The sequence below is a fragment of the Mercurialis annua genome, linkage group LG1-X (genome assembly GCF_937616625.2).
Source record: "Mercurialis annua linkage group LG1-X, ddMerAnnu1.2, whole genome shotgun sequence".
Taxonomy (NCBI): Eukaryota; Viridiplantae; Streptophyta; class Magnoliopsida; order Malpighiales; family Euphorbiaceae; genus Mercurialis; species Mercurialis annua.
The window spans coordinates 69,070,792-69,094,331 of NC_065570.1; the positions used below are offsets into that span (position 1 = coordinate 69,070,792).

Below are 23,540 nucleotides of genomic sequence, written 5' to 3' on the forward strand. Positions count from 1 at the left end.
GGTAAACAATATAAATGAACTTAAAATTTGAAATATGTTTGTCACCATAACAAGTTCATATAATTAGTTAAGTAGTAGTTTATACACAACATACATAAATGCAAAGACTTCTAATATCACCCCAAAACTTTGTAGCTAATACCAACCTTAGGTAATTAATTTACTATTTTACATATAATATGATCTAATAGCGCATGGCTAATTGTTTGATATTGATTGGATAGGCTTCAGTTTTGAGATTAGAATCAAAAGCTTTATTTGCAATCAAAACATTAACTGCTTCAGTTGGGTGCACCCCATCAAAAAAAACATGCCTACTCCTGTCTTCACAGGTTTCCCCATCTTTCTTGCACAGACCATTTATGCTTGCCATTTCACAGCATGGATTGCTTGCATCTTTAAACCCTATTATAACATAAAGTTAAAGAAAAAAAATACAATTAATATCGTTACGTTATGAATATTCAATTTTTAAAATTACTTTTTCAATTAAATTTTTGATGATTGTCAATGATAAATATGAAACGGAAAAAATAAGATACGGCCTCCTGGTCAATTGGAGTGCCCTTAGGAAGCCTTTGATGGGCGAAGTCGGACAGTCGTTCTCTTGATAATGAATATATAACATATGATTCAAACTTAAAATTTTCATATTCGAACCTATTTCATTGTAATCGCGAACAATAATAGCAAAACATAATAAATTAAATCATATGCACAATGCACATTGTTTTATTGGTAAAAGGTTTTGAAGTTACGTACCTTTAGAAGTAGGGTTTGTGATGAGATGTGTAATAATGGTATAAGAGTTAACATAGACAAGATGAGAAGCCGGCATGAGTGGTTTGATCGAACCCACTAAAGACTTCAACTGAGCATTGAAGAGGTGAGCTGCTCTGTTGAGGGGTTTATTGCACCCAATCTGAGATGGATAGTTGGCCTTCGCCACTGGATAGCACCCAAGTGGATTCAATGACATCAACACAAATTTCCGACCCCCTAACTTGTACAATTTCTGCATTCAATTCAATGAAGAGCTTTCAAAAAATCTTAAAATGATGTATAAATAATGTATAGTCCTCTATGCACATTATATCCTCATGTCACATTAAATATATCACATCTCTTTTTAACTAGTGAAGATAAACTTATTTAGGTTTTGTTAGGAAAGTCATTTCTCTAGTTAAATGGAAGTCAACCCCTTAACTTTTCGGGAAGTAGAATTAGAAAAAATGAACCAAGTGAGAAAAAAATGCTATTTTTCGGAAAGTTAAACTTTCTTAATGCACTTACCCTCAACCAAGTGAGCCCTTTATGTAGTTATTAAACTCAATCTGTTACTATTTTTTATTGAGTTAGAACACTCTTTTTTTTTATAAGTTAATTTAAGTACTGCATTTACATATAAAAAATAAATACTCAAGTATGATATTAATAATTTATATTTTAAAATATAAATATTCATTTTTTTTTTTTTTTTTTTTTTTATTTTTTTTTTTTTTTTTGGTAAGCCCATCCGGTTTCCAAGACTTCGTCCTGACTAATCCGGATCCGACCCGCGTCGCGCACCTGGCATGGTGGGTGAATCTGCCAGTGGGAATTTTCTGCATTCACAAGGACTCGAACCCGAGACCTTGCTTAAGCGATACCAAGCCGCTTACCACTTGGACCAACTCCCATTGGTATTTTTTTTTTTTTTTAAAAGAGTATAAATTGATTGAGTAATACCTACCATATTTATTAGAACACGGGATTATTTTTGTCCTAGTTTGGCAGTGACATTTTCAGATGTATTTTAAGTGGTAGGGTCCTCAATGAGTCAATTCTTGATGAAAGAATCAGTCTTGGTTCACCTAATCGGTTAATTTAGAGCGAACTACACTACAGTTTTCACTTATGCTGTACTTTATACTTTTATTTTCGTTAGTATTTTGATGATTCTGTTCAGTTTTAGTGTTAGTCAATTAAGTCAAATATGCCAATAAGAGGTTGTGGATTCAAATCCCGCTTCCGTAACTAACAACTAACAACTGAGATAATAAACACTATAGATTTTGAGAGAGAGAGAGGGGGATATTATAATTATATTATTTATTAGGGCAAATGTTGTAAAAAGACCAAACATTTCACAAAAGTTTCACAAAAGTCCTGACCTTTTAATTTTGTTGATTTTGGCCAAAAACTGATTATTTGGTTTCACAAAAGTCCTGACCTTTTAATTTTTTCGATTTTGGCCAAAAATGAATTATTTGGTTTCACAAAAATCCTGACCTTTCAATATATGTGCATGCCACGAAGGCACCACATAGGCAAATTGAAATCAAATTGAGAGTTGGCCACAATTGAAACCAGATAATCTGTTTTTGGCCAAAATCGACAAAATTGAAAGGTCAGGACTTTTGTGAAATTTTTATAAAAGGTTTGACCTTTTTACGACATTTGGCCTATTTATTAACCATTATTTTTTACTTGAAGATATTAAATGTCATTTACTTTGCATAAGTTTTTTCTAAAAAACCTAAAAAAAAAAGGTGGCAAGATAAAAAAAATTGGAAATTAAAATGAGACTGAAGAAAAATGAATGCACCTGAAGTTGAGTTGACAAAGATTTTGTAAGATTGGCAGTGAAGAATTGAAGACTGACATTTGCATCGGAAAGGTTCAAGAAGTAGTTGAGCGTATAATCATTCCCACCACTTCCCACTACAAACAGGTACTTTTTCAGCACTTCTCCACTTCTTTTTCCCACTTCAGCTTTTAGTTCTGGCAATGTTACCTCCTCAAAGTTTTTCAATTGCTCATTCAAGCTTATTACCTCTCCCTGTTTTCATCAAACCTTAATTATAAGCACTAATTATCAATTAAAACATACCTAATTTGCTCTCAAGTTTGAAATTAATTTTATTAATAATAATAGCAAAATAACAAAAATAACAAGAAATACAAAAATTACTAATAGTATGGAAAAGTTAATAATAAAAAGATTAAGTAATAATTACTCCCTCCGTCCCGTAAAGATAGAAAAAGCACCCATTTTACAAGAATTAAGAAAGTAGTTATTTATAGGTAACTTGTGATAATTTGTCTAAATTACCCTTTGTAATCAATTAGTTATATACATTTTCCAAAGCCACTTTACTAATTATAGCACTTACAACTCATTTATTTATCTTTACAAAATATGCATTTAATGTTTTATGATAATCATGTAGGGGTATTTTGATAATTTTTAACTTAACTAACTCCACTTTTTTTATTTTTATGGGACAAAAAAAGGTGGTATTTTTTCTATCTTTACGGGACGGAGGGAGTAAAAGATTTTCTATTATAAATACTTGTCGATTTTGTTGTAAATATGACACAGTACAATCAATTCATGAGATAAACACTCAAATAAAAATATGTTAAAACAAAAAGAATCAGAAAACAATGAAGTATTTTTTTAAAAAATAGATTATAAATATAAAATTTCATAATCATAAAAGCATTTGTAATCAAACTTCGAAACCTAGTATTTATGAAATTTTCGTGCAACATAGCTAGTGAATAGTGGCTAGGACAATTGTCCAATATATACCTCTTTTATTAGTTTCTCATGAACTCACTTAACTAAAAGTAAAACACAATATTTTATCTTACCGCAAGTAGACCGGTATCGTCTAGTATCCCGGAAGCACCAGAAGCATAGTTAACACCATGGATGATTCTGTTTCCTTTGGTAGAAGGGTCGCCAAAAGGTGGGACGAAAGGAAGAGAAAGTTTATCACAAAGAAGGTCAATTACATTTTTTCCATTTGTAAATCTACCGGAAGGGCCATAAGGAAAATCTATTCCATAAGGCAAATAGTTGGCTTTAGCCCTTGAATTTCGCAAAAAGTTGTTGTTGCCATTGTCAACTAAAGAGCTACCAAATACAAACATTCCTTTGATTTCATTGCTTCCATTGCAATTGCATGGCAACAAAAGGGCAACAATTGGAAAGCATAAGAAAACAAGTTTTGAGATTTTCTTCATTGTGCCCATTTTTGTGAAGGATTTTTTTTTTTTTTTGCGTAGAAAGAAATGGTATTTTATTTGTTGATGGAGAAGTGTAGAGCTAGTCTTTTATAGAAAAATCATTTATTGAATTTGAAATTTTACCTAACCCTCTGGAATATATTTATTGTTCTCATATACATAAATAATCTATTATTAACAACAGATATACTAATACAAAAAAACTACTCTGCCTCTGCAGAACAGCTTCTCCTCTTGCCCTAGTTCTTTTGGGTTAGAAATGGATATCTCCTCTCTTTGCCAGTCCTTATCCCTCTCCGATGATGAGGATATAGTGGTGTGTGATCTGGGAGCAAAAGCACGAAGTGCTGGTGAACAAAAAGTCGCTACTTCTTTAATCGGCAAAATTCTTGCTACGAAGAAGATGAATCGTGAAGGAGTAATCTCAACAGTAAACTACCTATGGAAGACGAAAAAGAATATGGTGGTCGAATCCCTGGGGGAAAACATGTATGTCTTCCATTTTGATTGTCAGGAAGATAGACGACGAGTTTTACAAGGTGGTCCATGGAAATACCAGGAGAAATTAATTGTCCTGGAAATCCCAATAGGTATGGGAAACTATTCAGAGATGAAATTTGATCATATGGCCTTCTGGGTCCAAATTCACAATCTGCCTCTACTGTGCCTGAATAAGGAGGCAGGGGTCTCATTGGGGTCCCAGATTGGAGTAGTAGAGAAGGTTGATCCGGGAGCTTCAGGTGACTGTTTGGGCAAATATATCAGGGTTCGTGTGAGGATCGACATTACGAAGCCATTGAAGAGGGGCCTAAGAATCCGGATGGATGATAATGGCTCCACCATTATTGCAGTGTTAAGGTATGAAAAGTTGCCAGAGTTATGCTATAACTGTGGAATTTTGGGTCACCCCCTATTGGAGTGCAGCAAAGGGGATGGTTCGATTCAAGATAGCTACAAGTATTCGGATTTAATCCGAGCAGGCCATATCCAAGGGCTGGTTGGGCGGGGGAAGAGACATAAACCAAGCCCTGAGAATGATGGAGAGACTAGCAATCCGCCATTGGTGAAGCAAGGGAGCTCAGAGAAGGATGAATATGGCGGTCACGTGCCCCCCGAGATGCAGAACCATGCTGCTCCCCTTCCCCAGGAACCTAGGAGTGATTTGAGGAAGGATAATCCCCCAGCCGTAGAGACTGAAAAGTTTCTGACAATTACACACCATAGCAGGGTGGACACGGGAAAGGAGAACATGCCAAAAGATATGGGTGTTTTGGCGCGAGTGAAGGGGAAACTCAAAGTGGAGAAGGAAAGTATGAGTGGGCTTAGGTTGAAAGCTAGAGCAAGAGGGGTCCAAAAGCCCACGTCAAAATCCAATCAGAACAAAAAAGCCCAATCACAGCCGACAAGCAAAACGTTGCCGTTTCTTGACATTTCTAATGTTCTGAACCCAATCTCAGATCTAGAAGGGAAAGGAACATCAACATGCAGTGACAAAGAAGAAGGAATTAGCTCGAATCCAACGACGTTATCTCAATTTGGAGACTATGTTGGGGGAAAGGAAAATGTGGGTAATCCAGCGGTGGCTCCTGCCAAGCAGGACCACCGACCGCAATGAAAACTTTATGTTGGAACGTTCAGGGCTTAGGCTCCCCTAGAACGTTCAAGTTCCTTTATGACATGGTTCATAAATTTAAGCCTAGCCTGGTGTTTGTGATGGAAACAAAGTTGAAGCTCGATAAGTTGGAGACCGTTCGCAGGAAACTGGATTTCGAAGGTTTTTTTGGTGTCAGTTGCGAAGGGAAAGGAGGTGGTTTGGCTCTGTTTTGGGACGGCTCCGGCAAGGTATCCATTCTTAGCTCTTCTCCTTTCCATATCGACTGTCTAGTTGAAGATGTTTGTGGGTTTAAGTGGAGATTTACCGGGTTTTATGGGAATCCAATTCAGTCCCAAAGAACCCATTCTTGGACCCTGTTGTATAGACTTAGCAAGATGTTTGATGGACCTTGGCTCTGTGGGGGGGATTTCAACGAGATCCTTGTGGAAGCTGAAAAGTTAGGAGGGTCGGCAAAACCTAACTATCTAATGAGGAATTTCAGAAGAGCTCTTGAAGAAAGTAACCTGTTTGACACAGGAAATGCAAGCAGTGGATTCACATGGTGGGGAAACAGGGGAAATGGCTTAATTAAAGAGAGGTTAGATCGCTTCGTAATTAATTTTGATTGGCAGCTTGTTTTCCCAGAGCATGTGGCGGTTCACCTTGATTTTGGGGGATCAGATCATAGACCCATTTTGATGTATGGCAAGAAGCAGGAAGCAGCCCTAGATAAACAAGTCAGAAGGAATAGGTTCCATTTCGAAGAGGTTTGGACTACAAAAGATGAGTTTGCCACGGTTGTTGAGGAGGTCTGGCGGGCGGAGGACCGAGTAGTAGATGATGTCGGGGCCATGCCCAAGAAGCTGAAGAGGTGTGCCATTAAATTTAAACAGTGGGGGAGGCAAACCATTGGCGACCTAAAAAAGAATATTGGTAGAAAAAAGGCAGAGCTGAAGTCTCTCCTTGATCTGAATGATCCAAATATTTCAGTGGACCATATTAGAGCCGTGGAAGCTGATCTTCGCGATCTGATGCACCAGGAAGAGATAGTTTGGAAACAAAGGGCAAGGGCGGAGTGGCTAGCCCACGGAGATAACAACACTAGATTCTTTCATTTGAGAGCCTCAAAGCGGAAGGCGAGGAACAGAATTAGGGGCCTCATGGATAACCTGGGTATATGGAAAGAGGAACCGGGGGCAATGACAAATATTGTACAGGAATATTTCCAAGAAATGTTTGAAACTACCAACCCAACCCCGGAGGAAATGTTTGAGGTCACCAGACATGTAACCCAATCTGTAACTGAAGAGATGAACCGGCAGCTTTGTGGCAAATTTAAAGCAGAGGAAATCACAAGTGCTCTAAAAGAAATGGCGCCCACCAAAGCCCCCGGAAAGGATGGCTTCCCTGCTCTATTTTTTCAGAAATATTGGGCGATTGTGGGAGGCGACGTTACAAAGGTATGCCTTAGCATATTGAATGATAATACTAGAGCTGACTGTGTGAATGAGACTCTTATTGCTTTGATACCCAAAATTAAATTACCTACTTGTATGACTGATTTCAGACCTATTAGCCTATGCAATGTAGTCTATAAGGTGGTGTCCAAAGCCCTTGCAAATAGATTCAGACTAGTATTAGGAGAGGTGATTGATGAGGCACAAAGTGCGTTCATTCCCGGCCGTCAAATTGTTGATAGTGCTCTCATAGGTTTCGAATGTGTCCATGTCATAAAACAGTCTAAGAGAAAAAAGAATGGGCCTCTAGCACTTAAACTGGACATGTCAAAAGCCTACGATAGGGTGGAATGGCGATTTCTAGAAGCTATGATGTTGAAATTAGGCTTTAGCATTGATTGGGTTACCAAGATCATGAACTGTATTGCCTCAGTTAGTTTCGCTTTTTTGATTAATGGTAGCGTCGAAGGGAAAGTTATCCCGCGTAGGGGCCTCAGACAGGGGGATCCCCTATCCCCTTACCTCTTTTTGGTGTGTGCTCAGGGCCTATCCAGTCTTATAAATAATGCTGTTTCTGAAGGTCGAATCTGTGGGGTTAAGTTTGGTGGCAACTGTCATGTCTCGCATCTTTTTTTCGCTGACGACAGCCTAGTGTTTGCGAGAGCGAATACAGCTGAGTGTTTGCATATAAAAAATCTGTTGCAGGTCTATGCTAAAGCGTCTGGGCAGATTATCAACCTCGAGAAGTCAGCGCTATCCTTTGGAAGTGGGACCTGTCTGGCTACAAAACACGAACTTCAAAGAATTCTCCAAGTTCCAATCGTCCAATGCCACGAGAAGTACTTGGGACTCCCTTCGTCGGTGGGTAGGAAGAAAGGTGAGAGTTTTAAATCTATCAAAGAAAGAATTTGGCAGAAATTACAAGGTTGGAAAGGCATCTTATTTTCTAACGGAGGCAAAGAGGTCATGATAAAAGCGGTCATCCAGGCCATACCAACGTACTATATGAACTGTTTTAGATTCCCAAAACAGTTGATCGCAGAAATTGAACAAATTTGCAACAAATTCTGGTGGGGCAGCCATGAAGGGACAAAAAGAATCCACTGGAGCAAGTGGTCTGCTCTATGTAAACCAAAGTGCCAAGGAGGAATGGGCTTTAAGGATATTGAGTGTTTCAATAAGAGTCTGTTGGCGAAACAAGGGTGGAGGATCTTGAGTAATCCGGAAAGCTTACTGGCCAGAATTTACAAGTTCAGGTATTTCCAGAATTGTTCCTTTCTACAAGCCACAACGCCAAGGAAAGCCTCATATACTTGGAAGAGTCTAATATGGGCAAAAGAAGTGTTAGTACAGGGGATGAGATGGAGGATTGGGAACGGGGAATCTGTTAAAATATACGGTGACAAATGGCTGCCGAGAGAGAAGACTTTCCAAATTTTTGATGCCCCCAAGCTCCCAAGCAATGCGGTGGTCAGGGACCTTTTCTCGGAGGAAGGTGGTTGGAATAGAGATTTGATCAGAGAATCTTTTTCTCCCGATGATGGGGATGTTATTTGCAGCATTCCTCTAGCAGTGTCGGATATCCCTGATCAACTAATTTGGCACTATGATAAGAAAGGGACCTACTCAGTGCGAAGCGGTTACAGAGTGGCGTGGGAGATGAAACAAAACCCGTCGAGTTCAAACGGCCTAGGGAATCTCAAGTGGTGGAAGAGTCTCTGGGGCCTGAGTCTGCCTCCGAAGATCAAAATCTTCTTGTGGAGATGCTTTAATGGATGGCTGCCTGTTAGAGAAGTGCTAATGCGTAGAGGGATGCAAATTGATGTTCGTTGCCCTCTCTGCCATTGTTTTCCAGAGTCGGGGATTCACTCCCTCTGGTTTTGCAAAGAGATCAGGAAAGTTTGGAATAGTTGGGATACGACAACTCCGCTCAAGCCTGGCTTAGGATGGAGTATGGCTGACCTTTTAATCCATGCTTTTTACAAGCTGCAAAATGAAGACTTCCACCTTTTCTGTGTGATCCTTTGGTTAGTTTGGAGTAATAGGAACAACAAGGTCTTTGGAGGCAATTGCAAACCTGTCCCACAGTTGTTGACTTGGGCAACGAGTTACTTAGAAGAGTTTCAACAGGCTATGGCCTCTAAGAAAGTGGTTTTGAATCAGGCGCGTCAAAGGAAAGCAGGCGACAGAGACAAAAGATGGGTCCCGCCAGATCCGGGGGTCTATTGTGTAAACGTAGATGCGAGCTTCAACAGTCGCAATGGCGTGCTTGGAACTGGTTTTGTGGTAAGGGATCACACCGGCAGGGTCATGAAAGCAGGCTACAAAAACCACGGGTGGAAGGCCTCGGTAGAGGTGGGAGAAGCCTGCGCAATCCGAGAAGGCGTCTTACAGGCAATAGAAGGCAATCTAACTCCTTTTGTAATTATGTCTGATGCAAAAGTAGTAGTAGACACCTTCAACAATTATAGATTGTCTTGTAATGATGTTGGTATGATAGCCTTAGATTGCTCTATTCTGTTGAAGAATGCAGGTTGTTTAGGAATCAGGTTTGCCAATAGGGACACAAACAAAGTAGCTCACCATCTGGCAAGGTTGGCAAGTTCTGAATCTTATGTGCAATACTCATGGAGGGGGTCTGTCCCTCATGAAATTATTCCTTTTGTTCTGGCTGATGTTCAAGCTTTGTCTTAATGAAATTATTCCTTTCTCAAAAAAAAAAAACAACAGATATACTTTATTCATAGTCTGATAATAGAAATTTATTATTCAAATAAAGAAGTTTTAGGTTAGACATTTTGCGTCCCCTTTATAGTAGTCACGGTAATTATCACTATTAAACATTATTATTATTATTACTTTATTGTGAGTTAGTTACTTGGATGGTAAGACATTTAGGTCAGATAATACATTAATAAAAACAGTATTAAAAAATTAATACGACTTAGAGAATTTTCCAACAATTAAATATTCAGAAGAAGTATGCGATGTAGCAATAATAGTTCTTGACAAATTTATGTATTCAGCATATATAGTTTGAATCAGCAACAATCTTTTCTCTAAGATTCATTAGTTGTTTAATTAGCTATTGCATAATACACATACTATCATTAATTTTACAATAATCACAAAAGAAAATTTTAAAATATAATATTGTATGGTAAACTCATATGAAATCATTTTTTATTAATATAACTTATAAGTATCAATAATATACATGCATAAAAAAAAGCCTCCAGTTTTGATTTTTTGTCTTTGACCATGAACTTTGCTAAAAATAAAATACTTAGAGTAATAGTTTATTCTTTCATTTTGTATATCTCCCCCCATCCAACTAATTCTTTTTGTTTTTTAAAAAAATATGAATAGTACCGTGAGATTTTTTTTTTGCCAGAAAAATAAAAATCTTCATTGATAATTCGACTATAAAAGTGTCGAATTACCATGAGATTTATTAGATACACCACTTATGGCTAACAAAAACCGAGGTTACAAAAGCAAACACCCCACTTATGGCTTACAAAAACCGAGGTTACAAGAGCAAACACCAAACATATGCATAGATAAAGAAACTGCCTAATAAACAAAACAAAAAAAAAATACTATAATATGTGAAACTATTAATATACTGAAACTAACGAATTTGGAAAATCAGAAGAGTTGAAAGTCTTGATATGGACCAACTGGTGACTAAATTTCGAAAGAACATCCGCCACCGTATTCCCTTCCCCAAAAAAATGATTTAATTGAACACAATCCATTTTGGAGTTGATAAAAACTTCATACCGATAATAATCAAAGGATAAATCAGTTTGTTAACCGCGTCAACAAGAGTTTAGAATTAGACTCAGCAACAGAGATGGAACCCCAATTTTAAGCAAAATTGGAGATTTCCTGAAGAAGACTTTGAAGTTCTGATTATCGATTGTTGCATGTTTGAACTGCGCAGCCTCCACTTAATTCTCTTTTCTATCTAAAAGAAACCCTAAACGATTATGTTTTTTTGGCTATCGTTATTATTTTTACTGTTGACAGTAGTCATTTTTTCTATATCGTTTAATTTTATAAAGAATAACAAATAGCCGACCTTTTACATTTTTGTTTTTGATGGATTAAAATTTATAGACGGAGCGCATTATCAATTCCAATTAAGTGCAAATTAAAAATTAAAAATAGATTGAATACATTTCAACAATAAAAATAGTATTGATTCGGGCTAATAGTTTTTAAATATTGTACTTTATTGCTTATTGTCCTTTCTTTATGAAAGATTGTTGTTTCTTTTTCGTAAAAGATTTGTCTGGTGGTGATTGAATCAGATGTCACAACTGTATTTTCTGTTATCAAAAATCACTTTGCGGTGTTAGAGAAGTTCGATAAAGGATTGCACTTTATTAGCAACACAACCAATAATTTACTTTTTATTTTCATAAATAAATCTGCGAATTAGGTATCACATGTTAACGTAAATCGTCTATTTCATGTTAGATCACCGAATTTTAAATTACCTTAAAAATTATTAGCTAAACTCAGTTTGTAGGACTTATAAATATGTCTAGTCTTGCTGATATTTTGATTGTTAAAGATTGAATTTATGTTAATATCTTGAATAAGTTTGAACTGAGTTTAGCTAATAATTTTTAAGATAATTTGAAATTCAATCCAAATCTAAAGTAGTTTATTTTGATTGTCAAAAATTAAATTTATTTTGATCCCTTTACTTATTTTAAAGAAATTATAAAACTATAAATTTCAAATAATTTTTCGAACATATTTATTTATATTTTTAATCAGATTTTAAAAAAAATGTAAATATATTCTTTTTATTTTATATTTTATATTTTAAAACTAATGTTAATAAGTTATATTTGAAGTAATATTAATATTTATTATTATTGAAGGATGAATTAAATTTAAAAGAAAAATAATAATTATGAATATTGATATTGATATTTGCTTTTGAATGCATCATGGATGACAAAATAAATATCTCTAATCATCCATTATATTATTTTTCTTACAAATGGTGTAAATAAATATTTAATGCTTTAATTTAATTTAATTTCTAGAGATGTTTCGTATTTATTCCTGAAAAAGAAAAGAAAATTGGAGAAATGGTAGCTTTTAGATGTAGCTATAGTGAAATGAATTAATGAGAGTTATGATAAAGAAAATAGCCACACACCTGCTTAGCTATATTTATTCTTTCTCAGACTCTGTTTCACTCTTCATCTCCTCATATTTTAAGCAATAACTCACACCCTATTTTTTTATTTCTTTCTTTCTTGTCTTGTTTTATAATCTTTTATCTGTTGTATTGAATTGAAATGTATATTTTCTTTTTTGTGACGAGGGCTCACACTCTCAAGCTGAAACTCATAATTATTGTCAAAATTCGGGATGTTAGCCGTCCGCAAGCCCACACACCTGGTAATTCCGGACTATAATAGCTTAGTCGCAATCACTCCATTTATTAGAAAGGACATAGCCGGGGTTTAAAACCGCGACCATGGCTCCTAGATGGCTGAGCCGTTTGAATTCCCAGTTCTTATATTTTACTGGTGTTCATAAATCATTATTATTAAAAAGTTTCAAGTAGGTTTTGAATTAAGTTGATCATACTTTGCATATGGGCAATTTTGGTTTTGATTTTCAATTTGAGGATGATTAGAACGCAAGACGATATATTTACTTCCATTGGGGTTTTAGAATTTGAGAGATTTAATTAATTGTACACTATTCATAATTCAACTTTGTTTTATTCAGATTGAATTTCGGGAATGTTAGCGGTTAAAAAATTCTTTAAGAATGATTGGAATAATGAAGAGTGTTTTACACTATGAATTACCTTCTCATTTTCTCAGTAACCACTAGATTAGTGCAATGATTTTGAGGATTTTAAGTTTGAAAATAGGTCTTGTGATATAGTTACAAGATGTGGCTCGGAAACAGAAACGCCATAGTAAAAATCAGCAGAAGGATATTTTTTACAATAATAGTTTATAAATATTGAGTTTTGGAGTTTCAGAATCCGAAAACGAAAACGGAACGCTGAAACGAAGATCGTCCCCCTAGTATTGATAATAATTCAGTTGCTTTGCTCACTTTAATCATGAAGTGGCAGTAGTATTTATGACTACTTGCTATGAAAATTTGTTTACAAGTTTGATTATATTTCAAAGTGAGCTGCATAAAATATAGGTAGAGCTTGTGTCCCTCATTCAGGAACCTGAATATCACTAGGATATTATCACATTTTAGACTACCAGGGGAACATTTTGTTATCTAACTGCAACTATAGAGTCAATCTCATAATGTTCGGAATCGGAACTCAGCCCCTGCAGTTATGATGATTTCTGAACTTTGAAATTTTTACCCACCATAATGCAACCTTCCAAATATCAAAGGGAAAATCTAATCATTAAGAGACAAACCAATGTCTATGTTTTAGTCTTTTATATAAGTTTCTTTAAATTTTCAATCAACGATTGGCTTTTGGTTCATGAGAGACAGGATTTACACATATCCGGGTAATGCATGATCTCCTTTTCACATTTTGGGGTTCAAAATTTACATTTTTATATTTTCTTCTGTTTAATGATTACATTTACATTGCAGTGGGAATAAATATTGCAGACCATTCGAAAGCAGTGAAGGACGAAGAATTTTAATATTACTTCCCCGCTCGAAGAATTTGAGCTCTTGTGACCATTATTTGTAGGAAAGTTTATAAGAAATTTAGTTCATGTTTCTCCTTTATTCATATACCGTTCTGTTTCCATTTGATTTCCTGCCGTATTTTCATCTGGATTTGGGTTATTTTGTCGGTTTAATGTAAAGCTTTTTTTTTTTTTCAATAGTATAGCGGTGAAAATTTAGTAGCAAATATATTGGTAGAGCACAACCAATGATGACGGAAACAGAAATATTAAATGCAAAATGGAGAGAACAATATTTGTTACAAGAATAGGTTATAAATATAAACTTTTCGAGTCTCAGAAGCTGTAGGACTCGATAAATTTTCGTGCAATATAAAGCACAATAAAGCTGGCATTGGGTTCATGTATCTATTCACTGATAATGCGTACATGTATAAGACTGCTAGGAACTCAGTCCACTATACACATCATTAAAGAGCTTAGACATGGCTTTTAATAGAAGAACTATAACCAGTTTGATCATCATAATACTTGGACCAGAGCATAACACCTCCATACTTAGCAGATCCTTTAATTGCAGGAAGAACAGTGGAAGTTAGGTCCGCTACAGGGATGAAGCCGCTTCCTGCTGCCTGAGGTGATGCTGGCAATCCCAAGAAAATCTTGTGTGCTTTAATCTCTGAAATCCATTGCTTCCATACATCTTCAAGATTGGCAACATCACCGGACGAGTACTGACAAGGAGGATTGTTGTAGAATTGGACCCAAACGCAGTCGAAAAGACCCGTCTTCAAGGCATTTCCAACCCAAGCATCCGGAAACGGGCATTGCGGGGCTGCAGTTAGGTATACTTTCTTTCCTTTGTTGCTATAAGCAGAAAGATATCTTGCAAGATCATCCCAGTACAAGTTTGTTCCTCCTTCAATGTCAAAGTCTACCCCATCAAGTACTGCAGAGCCGAGCGGACGAGACGACGATGATGTTCCACCGAGAAAGTTGTTCCATAGGTACGTAGCGAATTGTCTAGCATCATCAGCAGAGGCTAAGGAATAACCGCCAGCACCTCCTCCGATAGAAAGGATTACCTTGATGCCTTTTGATTGACATGATTCTATATCGGAACTCAACCCGGTACAGCCGTTACTGTATGGATCACAATGACCGGCTAGGTTAAGCATGGGATTTCGGCCGTTGCCGAAGGATGATAGAAAGGCTATATTGACAAAGTCATAGTTTCCTGTGGCACAAGTTTGTGCTAAGGTACCTTCATTTCCATTCTGACCCCAGTAAATTGCTATTCCACCAGCATTAGAACCTGGTGCTACGATTAGCATTGCCAAGGCGAGTAGCGAAAATGGAAGTGCCAATGGGAAGGCCATTTTTGGAGTAAGAGAAGATGAGATATTAGTTGTTGGAGTAGAACGGGTAGGAGAAGGAATGGGTATTTTATAGTTGAGGAGTTGGCGATATGCTATGGATGACTTGCCTGAAAAAGTAAGGCATAAGAATTATATTTTGAAACCACATTGGTTGTGTGTGTGAATGGACATGTGTTTAAATATTAGTTGGGCACCTCCACTTAATACCAATTGGTTTTAAGATGGAATCTAACATAGTATCAGAGTCTTGTCCATTCACACAATTTGAATTTGGCTCGGCCCACGTGAGTTGCACGTGATGGGGGATTGGTTACTCGACCCGGACACCCTACGCGTGAGGGGGAGTATTGAAGTGGGAAATCCCACATTGATTGTGTGTGTAAATGGACATATGTTTAAATATTAGTTGGGGCACCTTCACTTGATATCAATTGGTTTTAAGATGGAATCTAACAGATATGTCCTTTAGCTTTTGTCATGTTAACATATCATAAACTACCATTTACGGCACACTTCTATTGCACTAAACAAAATAGCAGCATTATAATTTGAATTCTATATCAACCATGATTCGGAAATATCTTAGGAGTAGTACATTTTTATACTCAAGTCTCTCACTAAAATGTGAGTTAATTTAATTTAATTTAAATCAAATGTGAGTAAATTAGAGAACAAGCAATGCCAAACTTATTGTTTTCTATATTGGAAATTTGAAAGTCTCATATGGAAATATAAAATTGTCACTTAATAAACAAAAGGATTTAAATATGGTTTATCACTCTCTCTCTCTAAAATACAATCCTCTCCCCCTCTCTGTACAAATCATACTCCAAAACTATTATCTTGAGGAGGTGGTTTTGGCCGGAAAACCATCTCTTTTTAATTTCTTTCTTAAATCTACTTAAATAATGTTTAATTAATTTGTTTTCAAAATAAATCTATCTTTAGAGGTCTCTCATACTTTGAAAGATTGAAGAAACAATTTTTTTAAAAAAACTGATTTTTTATTTGGGTTGGAAAACCACCTTTTATTTTTTATCAAAAAGTTTTCTTCAATTTTTCAGAGTAAAGTTTGATTTTTTTTATGGTAGGTGTGGGTGCTATTTAGTGTTCTTAGATCTAACCTTGGTGTCTCACTTTGAAGATGCGGAGGAAGTTCACGAAGCAAGCGGTTGCAAGGTATAATTGGACGAGATTCATGAATCTAATCCGACTCTCTTGAAAAAGAGGGGCTTGAAGGCTATTATGGCAGATTCCGGCTGGAACATGCTTTTCTGATTATTATTTTCCTTATATTCTATAACTTTTATGTCCTTTTGCCGGTTTGCATTTTGAATAATCATAGATTTAAATTTTTGTTCTATAATTTTCATCAATTTGTAACCTTTTATCTATCTATCTATCTATCTAAATTCTAGTTGGAAAATAAAATTATGATTTATCACAACTATTAATTTTAAATGTCATTTGGGTTTTTTAAAATTATTCTTTTAAGTAACTCGATTTTTGGAAAATAATAATAAATTGAATAACAAATTTAATTTTTTTTTAATCTTTATTTTAAAACTCAATTTTTCTTTCAGGATTGAAGAGAATGAAAATTAATATTCTCTTTTTCTTACAATAAGAAAATTTGTAAGGATCCATTTGGTTGGAATAAATTTTAGAAAATTTATTTACAAATAATTAGAACTATATTTTTAAATTTATATAAATTAGTTATATTTATACTAAATAAATTTAAACTTGCAAAATAACATAAATTTTACCGCAGAATTTAACCAACCAAACATAGAAGTGCTAAACACAGAAGCTGAATAAACCATTTTGTTCAAAGCAAAGAAAGCTGAATAATTCACAGCCAGAGACTGAACCAAACAACAGCAAAAGAAATGCCTCCAAAGAGCAGCGCCGCCACCATCTCCGCCGCAAGAAGCACACTTCCATCATGCTCAGTCGCATCTCTCATAATCATCTTCATCCTCATTTCCCTTACTTCCATAACCCTTTTCTCATTACTCTCATCTAATCCTACAAAACAATCTTTTCAAAATCTCCACAATACTCTTCAATCTTCTCAAAATACCCACCTCAAAGTATACGTAGCAGACCTCCCTAGATCTCTCAACTACGGCCTTCTTGACCAATATTGGTCCAATTCCAAACCCGATGCCCGAATTAGCTCCGACCCAGATCACCATCCCCAAATGGAACCTGCCCATGTTCCAAATCACAAAAAATTCCCTCCTTACCCTGAAAACCCATTGATTAAGCAGTACAGTGCAGAGTACTGGATCATGGCTGATCTTATGACCCCTCAGAATTTAAAGTATCAATCATTTGCTGAAAGGGTGTTTGATCCCGCCCAAGCTGATGTTATTTTTGTGCCTTTTTTTGCTACTTTAAGTGCTGAAATGGAGCTTGGTAGAGGGACTGGTAGTTTTAGGAAGAAGCAAGGGAATGAGGATTATAAACGGCAGAGGCAAGTTATTGATTTTGTTAAAAATTCGGATGCTTGGGAACTGTCTGGTGGTAAAGATCATGTCTTTGTTCTTACAGGTACCTGTTTTGTCTTGCTTTTGTTTAGGGTTTAGGCAAAAAAATTGGGATTCTTTGGTTTAAATTATCAGCTAATGCATTCATCAATTTATGCACGATAGTGTGGTCAATTTTAAGTTAGCTGCCGTGTGATTTTAATCTCGATTCGTCTTTGTGCAACCCTTAACTATCGTATCTGACCGGTGTAACAATTGCCTCGTGATTTTGTACTGTATGCTATAGATGAAAGATGAGAAGAAAAATGTATGTTCTGATAGTTTAGCAGCTTATGATTTATACTCTGGATTGTCAGGTTATGTTAAAACTTGAGGCATTCTTTGGCAGACCCAGTTGCAATGTGGCATGTAAGAGCTGAGATAGCGCCGTCCATTCTCCTGGTGGTAGACTTTGGCGGCTGGTATAAGCTTGACTCTAAATCATCCAATGGGAACTCATCTGATATGATACATCATACTCAAGTTTCGTTGCTGAAAGATGTAATTGTTCCATACACACATCTGCTTCCTCGATTGCAATTGTCAGAGAACAAGAAACGTGATACCCTTCTTTACTTTAAAGGCGCCAAACATAGGCATCGGGTTAGTTATCAATTTCTTAAAGGTTTTTAGAATTTATCAGCAGTTCAGATATCTGATATAAGACATTATATTTTCATCAGCTATTCTTAAGTTTTATGTGTTTGCAATTGCAACTTCAGGATTTAGTATCATACGACATTCACTGTACTGATTGCATCATTATGTTTTGTTTATTATGCCTAATAATAGGTTTCCTATTAGATGTATGTATGAGGACTTTCTTTATGATTTCTAAGTGATAAGACACGATAAAAAGAACGAAGATAGCTTTTTATCAAAATCGATTTTCTTTCGGATTCTCTCCCAAATCATTCGAGCTACCTTGTGGAAAAAAACATCTTTCGTTTCACTTTTGAATCACGTGGTTTACACATTACTTTGATTCTGTAATGATTCTCAATATGAATATACCACTTCTATTATTTCTTCACATAAAACCTAGACTACCCGATAACATTTTTGGGTTTTATTTTGTAACCATAAGAATATGGCCAATTCCTATAAACTTACTTTTTTGCATGAATGGCATTCTGCTGCTTCATCGTGTGGGTAACAGTTACAATTTCTCTTTATTACCAGGGAGGCTTGGTTCGTGAACAATTGTGGGACTTGTTGATAAATCAGCCTGGGGTCATTATGGAAGAAGGCTTTCCCAACGCCACAGGGAGAGAGCAGTCAATCAGAGGGATGAGGGCATCAGAGTTCTGTTTGCACCCAGCAGGGGACACGCCCACTTCTTGCCGACTTTTTGATGCCATCCAAAGTCTCTGTATTCCTGTTATTGTCAGTGACAATATTGAGCTCCCATTCGAGGGAATGGTAGATTACTTGGAATTCTCAGTTTTTGTGGCAGTTAACGATGCCTTCAAACCAAATTGGCTTGTGAGTCATCTTAGAGGTATATCTGAAAAGCAGAGGGATAATTTTCGTCGTAAAATGGCTGAAGTTCAGCCAATTTTTGAGTATGATAATGGTCATCCTGGAGGTATTGGAGCAGTTCCTCCAAATGGTGCAGTGAATCAAATATGGAAAAAGGTCCACCAGAAGGTGCCCATGATTAAGGAAGCCATTGTTAGAGAGAAGAGGAAACCAGCAGGCGTAACGGTTCCTTTGCGATGCCATTGTACGTAAAAGTAATGACACCTCTGTTCACTTTTATTATCCTCTTGTACAATGTTTTTCAAGACAATGCGATTTCTCTTTATGGCCGATCAATTTTATTTCGTGCCCGTGCACTATCTATATTTTCTTTTATCATTTCCATTTTCCAGCAATGTTGCACGCCACTGATAATTTCTCGGGCACACATGATGTCATCCTTTTCATTCATTTTATAGAATTAGAACATTTGATCAAGTATGAACTGCAGTCACGTCTTGCTAAGTTCTCAAAGGGTTCAAATGCTGCTAGATTTAGAAATACAGTAGTGTGCTCCATCTTATGAAACCGGAAACGAAAATTTCAGGGTCTGGAGTGCAAAGCAACCTTCTGTAGCAAGAAAGAATGCTTGTTAACATTTTTTTAGGCCAAACTCATCTTCAGGACCCTGTACTTTCATATTTTGTTCATTGTAGTTCTTTTTTTTAGAGTTTTGTATTCATTAGGTCATGTACTTCATGGATTTGATCTAATGTCCTTTGGACGGAATTACTACGTGTGTGTTCAGTTGCCCTTATCGTTACCACTTGGGAAAATGATAAAATGGATTTGGTTAATGGGTTAAGTTTTTTTTAATTAATAAGTCCATGGACTTTCAAATTTTGTTTATCTAGTTTTTGTACTTTTAAATTTTTATTTACCTAGTTCTTGTACTTTCAATTTTTGTTTATTTAGTCCTTCTTCATGTTTGGTCTTACGCGCGTTTCACGACGAGTATATTGGACGTTCCAATTCCATCCAAAAAGAACTTAGAAATTCAAAATAAATCAAGTACATGAATTAGATAAAAGATAGAACTTTGATCACATATTTAAAAAGATAAAAGTACAGGGGCTCAAGATGGGTATGACGTTTTTTTTATATTACACTAATGTATTTGCATTCTTTTATAACATTATTAAGACTTCTCCGTACAATATTATTTCCATTACATCCAAAAGAAATGAAAAAATGTAAATTTTCAGAATAAAATAGTGTAAATTATTTCTTTATGAATCGAACAATCCCAAATTGTGGGAAGGCATTAAAGTTGGGCAAGTAGATGGATGAGTTAGTATCTTTATCCTCTTCTTACAGAATAGAGGGTTTAGCAACATACTGAAACAATATTGTCATAAATTGGCCAAAACAGGCCAGTCACTTCACTTTTGAATGATTTAGTAAATTTAATTTAACTTTTTTAAAAAGGTTTTTGTTTTAGTTTTAAAAAGTAAGAAAAATTAATTAAAGTAAGAAAAATTTTAAATTTGATTTATTCGGTTAATAGATCTCATAAAAATATAATTTTATATTTTTATGTCAAAAGTAAATTTCAAAGTAAATTTTTTGTTAAATTGAGGGAGTGAATTTACTTAAATTTTAAAGTAAACTTTATATTTTGAATTTAGAAATTGGGAGTGAGGCTCAAATTCATTAAGGCGACAAAAAATTACCAACTTGACTATTATCTAATTTGACACATCATCAAAACTAAAAGATGAAAGTAAGATGAGTTAAAATAAAAGTTAGACGGTCAAATGAATGAAAGGGTAATGAAAATAAAAAAAAAATTGAATTTATAATTTTTTTTAAAAAATATAATAATATAAAAATTCAAATCAAACCTAAAATTAATTTTTTTTCTCAACATTTTTTTTATTTTTAATTTGAAACTATAGATTAAGTGTTTTTACTTTTAGCGTTAGTTTTATTTTTCATACATAAAAGTAAAAGTAGAATTTAAATTATACTTTCTTTTATTTTGTAGTCTAACTTTTTTTTTTAGTTTTTTCTTTTATTGTTTTGAAATAAAAAAATTACTAATTATATATAAATAAGAGGGTTACTTTTTTAATTTTCATAACAAAAAATATATTAATTATAGGCTAAACCTATTTTGGGTCCCTAAACTATATATTTTTTGTTCACTAGGTCCTTTAACTTTTATTTGACTTTTTTGGGTCCTTAAACTTTCATTTTTTGGTTCATCAGGTCCTTCAACTTTTATTTGACTTTTTTGGGTCCTTAAACTTTCATTTTTTGGTTCATCAGGTCCTTCAACTTTTATTTTTTGGTTCATCAGGTCATTCAACTTTTATTTGCCTTTCTCAAGTCCCTAATTGTATATTTTTTGGTTCATTGAGTTCTTAAATGGATCTTCGTTAAAAGAGCTAATGAACCAAAAAACAAAAGTTTAAGAATCTGAGAAAGTCAAATAAAAGTTGAGGGATCTTATGAATTAAAAAATGAAAATTTAAGGATCCGAGAAAGCTAAATAAAAATTGAAGGACTTGATGAACCAAAAAATAAAAATTTAAAGATCTTAAAATGGGTTCAACTTTAATTATATAAGGATCTAAAAGCTAGGAAGTCAGAGAGGTTAAACTAGAATATGAGGGATCGATATGTTAAAATATGCATTATCATAATACACGCCAGCTTAAAAGATATGTTCACGTGCTCTTTCTGTCTATAATCCAACACTTGAAATATTAGAATGGTAAATTAAACTGTTTATTGATTTGATTTAGTGACATTTAATAAACTTAAAAAATAACGGAATCTAAAAAGTAAATTATGTTATACTAAAGTTTCTATTCTGGATTAATTAGAAGCTTACTTCTATTTGAGTGACGAGGGTATTTTTTTGGAGTCTAACTAAATAATTTTGGAGTGTGATTTATTTTTTTTGTAAGCCCATCCAGTTTTCAAACTTCGCCCTGACTAATCCGGATCCGACCCGCCTCGCGCACCTGGAATGGTAGGTGAGTCTACCAGTGGAATTTTCTGCATTCACAAGACTCGAACCCGAGACCTTGTTTAAACGATACCAAGCCGCTTACCACTTGGACCAACCCCCATTGGTGGAGTGTGATTATTAAGAGTTGGAATGAGAAAATTTCCACCCAAAATATATTATACTAGTATCTAAAACATGTAGACATAAATTTTAATGAAATTGAGTTTGACTGTCTTAACAATTTCATTTATAGTGAAATTTAATTTTTGAATTTTGTATAATTTAATTTTAATTTAATTTTTTTCTTTTTATTCCGCATTTTTTTATATTGGAAAGACTAAAAGATATTTTATTATTAAGAGAAAAATTTATTTTTGCAAACTTAGAAAAAATAATCTTTTTTTTTTTTTGATATTTTAATTTTTACTTATAATTTAAGGAGTGTTACAAAATAAGCCCAAACTATTGCACTCGAGTACAGCTATGGATCAACTGAAACCCAAATAACGGTAATAATATAGAGTATCTTAGATTATTAACTTCACTTATTATGAAAGATACTGGAGTATCTTTTAATCCTTTGCTGTTAAGGATTTGAATAGAGAAAAATGAAGAAACCCGATATGAAAAGGATTTGAAATTTTAAGACTATAAAACCAACTTAATAATCTCACTAATGCTTACTTACTCTTACTTGGCTCTTAAACCCAAAATTGAATCTAATTAGAAGCTTGAAAAGATGATGACTGCACCTGCTATTCAATTTAACCATACTTTTCAAGCTTATTCACCACACACACTGCATTCTCTTCTAATTAATTTCCATTACTCCAGCCTCACATTTGTAAGAGATTTTGAATTTAACTTTATTTCACTTTTTCTTCTGTTGCTGATGTTGAGATTATCCACCAGGAGATTATTAATTTACACGACTTAGCCGTCAGGTTGAGGGCGAGCTCGTTGGGTGATGACGATGTTTATGTTTACGATGAAGTCGGAGAAGAAGAAGAACCCCCTACTTCAGGGGTGTCTACATCGGTGCTTATGAAGTTGAAGGCGGAGAGCTTTACTGCAGCGGAGAGCGGTGGCAGTGACTGTGCAATTTGTTTGGAAGATTTTGGCGGTGATGAAAAGAAGGTGGTGATCAAGATGCCGAACTGCGGTCACAGTTTTCATGAAAACTGTATCTTTAGATGGTTGCAGAAGAAAAAATCTTGCCCTATGTGCCGACGTCAAGTTGAAGACTGATCTTGCTGTTAATGTCTTATTTTAGTTTATTGTTAGATTTATAACTTTGATTAGGTGTTTTTCATTTGTAATTACACTAATTGCAGTTTTGAGAATTTTGCTGTATTGAACTATAATGTCATATTTAGTCCAAAGAATTTATCAAGTGTTTTTTGTTTCCTCAAATACATGA

General features: G+C 35.0%; 4 protein-coding genes across 4 annotated transcripts; 2 read left to right on the forward strand and 2 right to left on the reverse strand.

The window, feature by feature from the left end:
• Positions 1-20: 20 nt before the first annotated feature.
• LOC126665865 (GDSL esterase/lipase At4g16230-like) lies at positions 21-4,075 on the reverse strand. The gene is made up of 4 exons (XM_050358797.2): positions 3,640-4,075; positions 2,588-2,821; positions 763-1,015; positions 21-405 (listed from the first exon to the last, which is right to left on the reverse strand). Exons 1-4 carry the CDS (start codon positions 4,021-4,023, stop codon positions 185-187), a joined length of 1,092 nt encoding a protein of 363 aa, XP_050214754.1. The 5' UTR covers positions 4,024-4,075; the 3' UTR covers positions 21-184.
• Positions 4,076-14,003: 9,928 nt separating this feature from the next.
• Positions 14,004-15,145, reverse strand: LOC126664773 (hevamine-A-like). The gene has a single exon (XM_050357319.2). The coding sequence runs from the start codon at positions 15,104-15,106 to the stop codon at positions 14,207-14,209; it is 900 nt and encodes a 299-aa protein (XP_050213276.1). The 5' UTR covers positions 15,107-15,145; the 3' UTR covers positions 14,004-14,206.
• Positions 15,146-16,894: 1,749 nt separating this feature from the next.
• LOC126665805 (probable arabinosyltransferase ARAD1) lies at positions 16,895-19,458 on the forward strand. The gene is made up of 3 exons (XM_050358724.2): positions 16,895-17,665; positions 17,990-18,243; positions 18,823-19,458. Exons 1-3 carry the CDS (start codon positions 16,999-17,001, stop codon positions 19,372-19,374), a joined length of 1,473 nt encoding a protein of 490 aa, XP_050214681.1. The 5' UTR covers positions 16,895-16,998; the 3' UTR covers positions 19,375-19,458.
• Positions 19,459-19,516: 58 nt separating this feature from the next.
• LOC126675374 (E3 ubiquitin-protein ligase RING1-like) lies at positions 19,517-23,368 on the forward strand. Its single transcript, XM_050370011.1, has 2 exons — positions 19,517-19,666; positions 23,033-23,368. Exons 1-2 carry the CDS (start codon positions 19,517-19,519, stop codon positions 23,366-23,368), a joined length of 486 nt encoding a protein of 161 aa, XP_050225968.1.
• Positions 23,369-23,540: the final 172 nt, after the last annotated feature.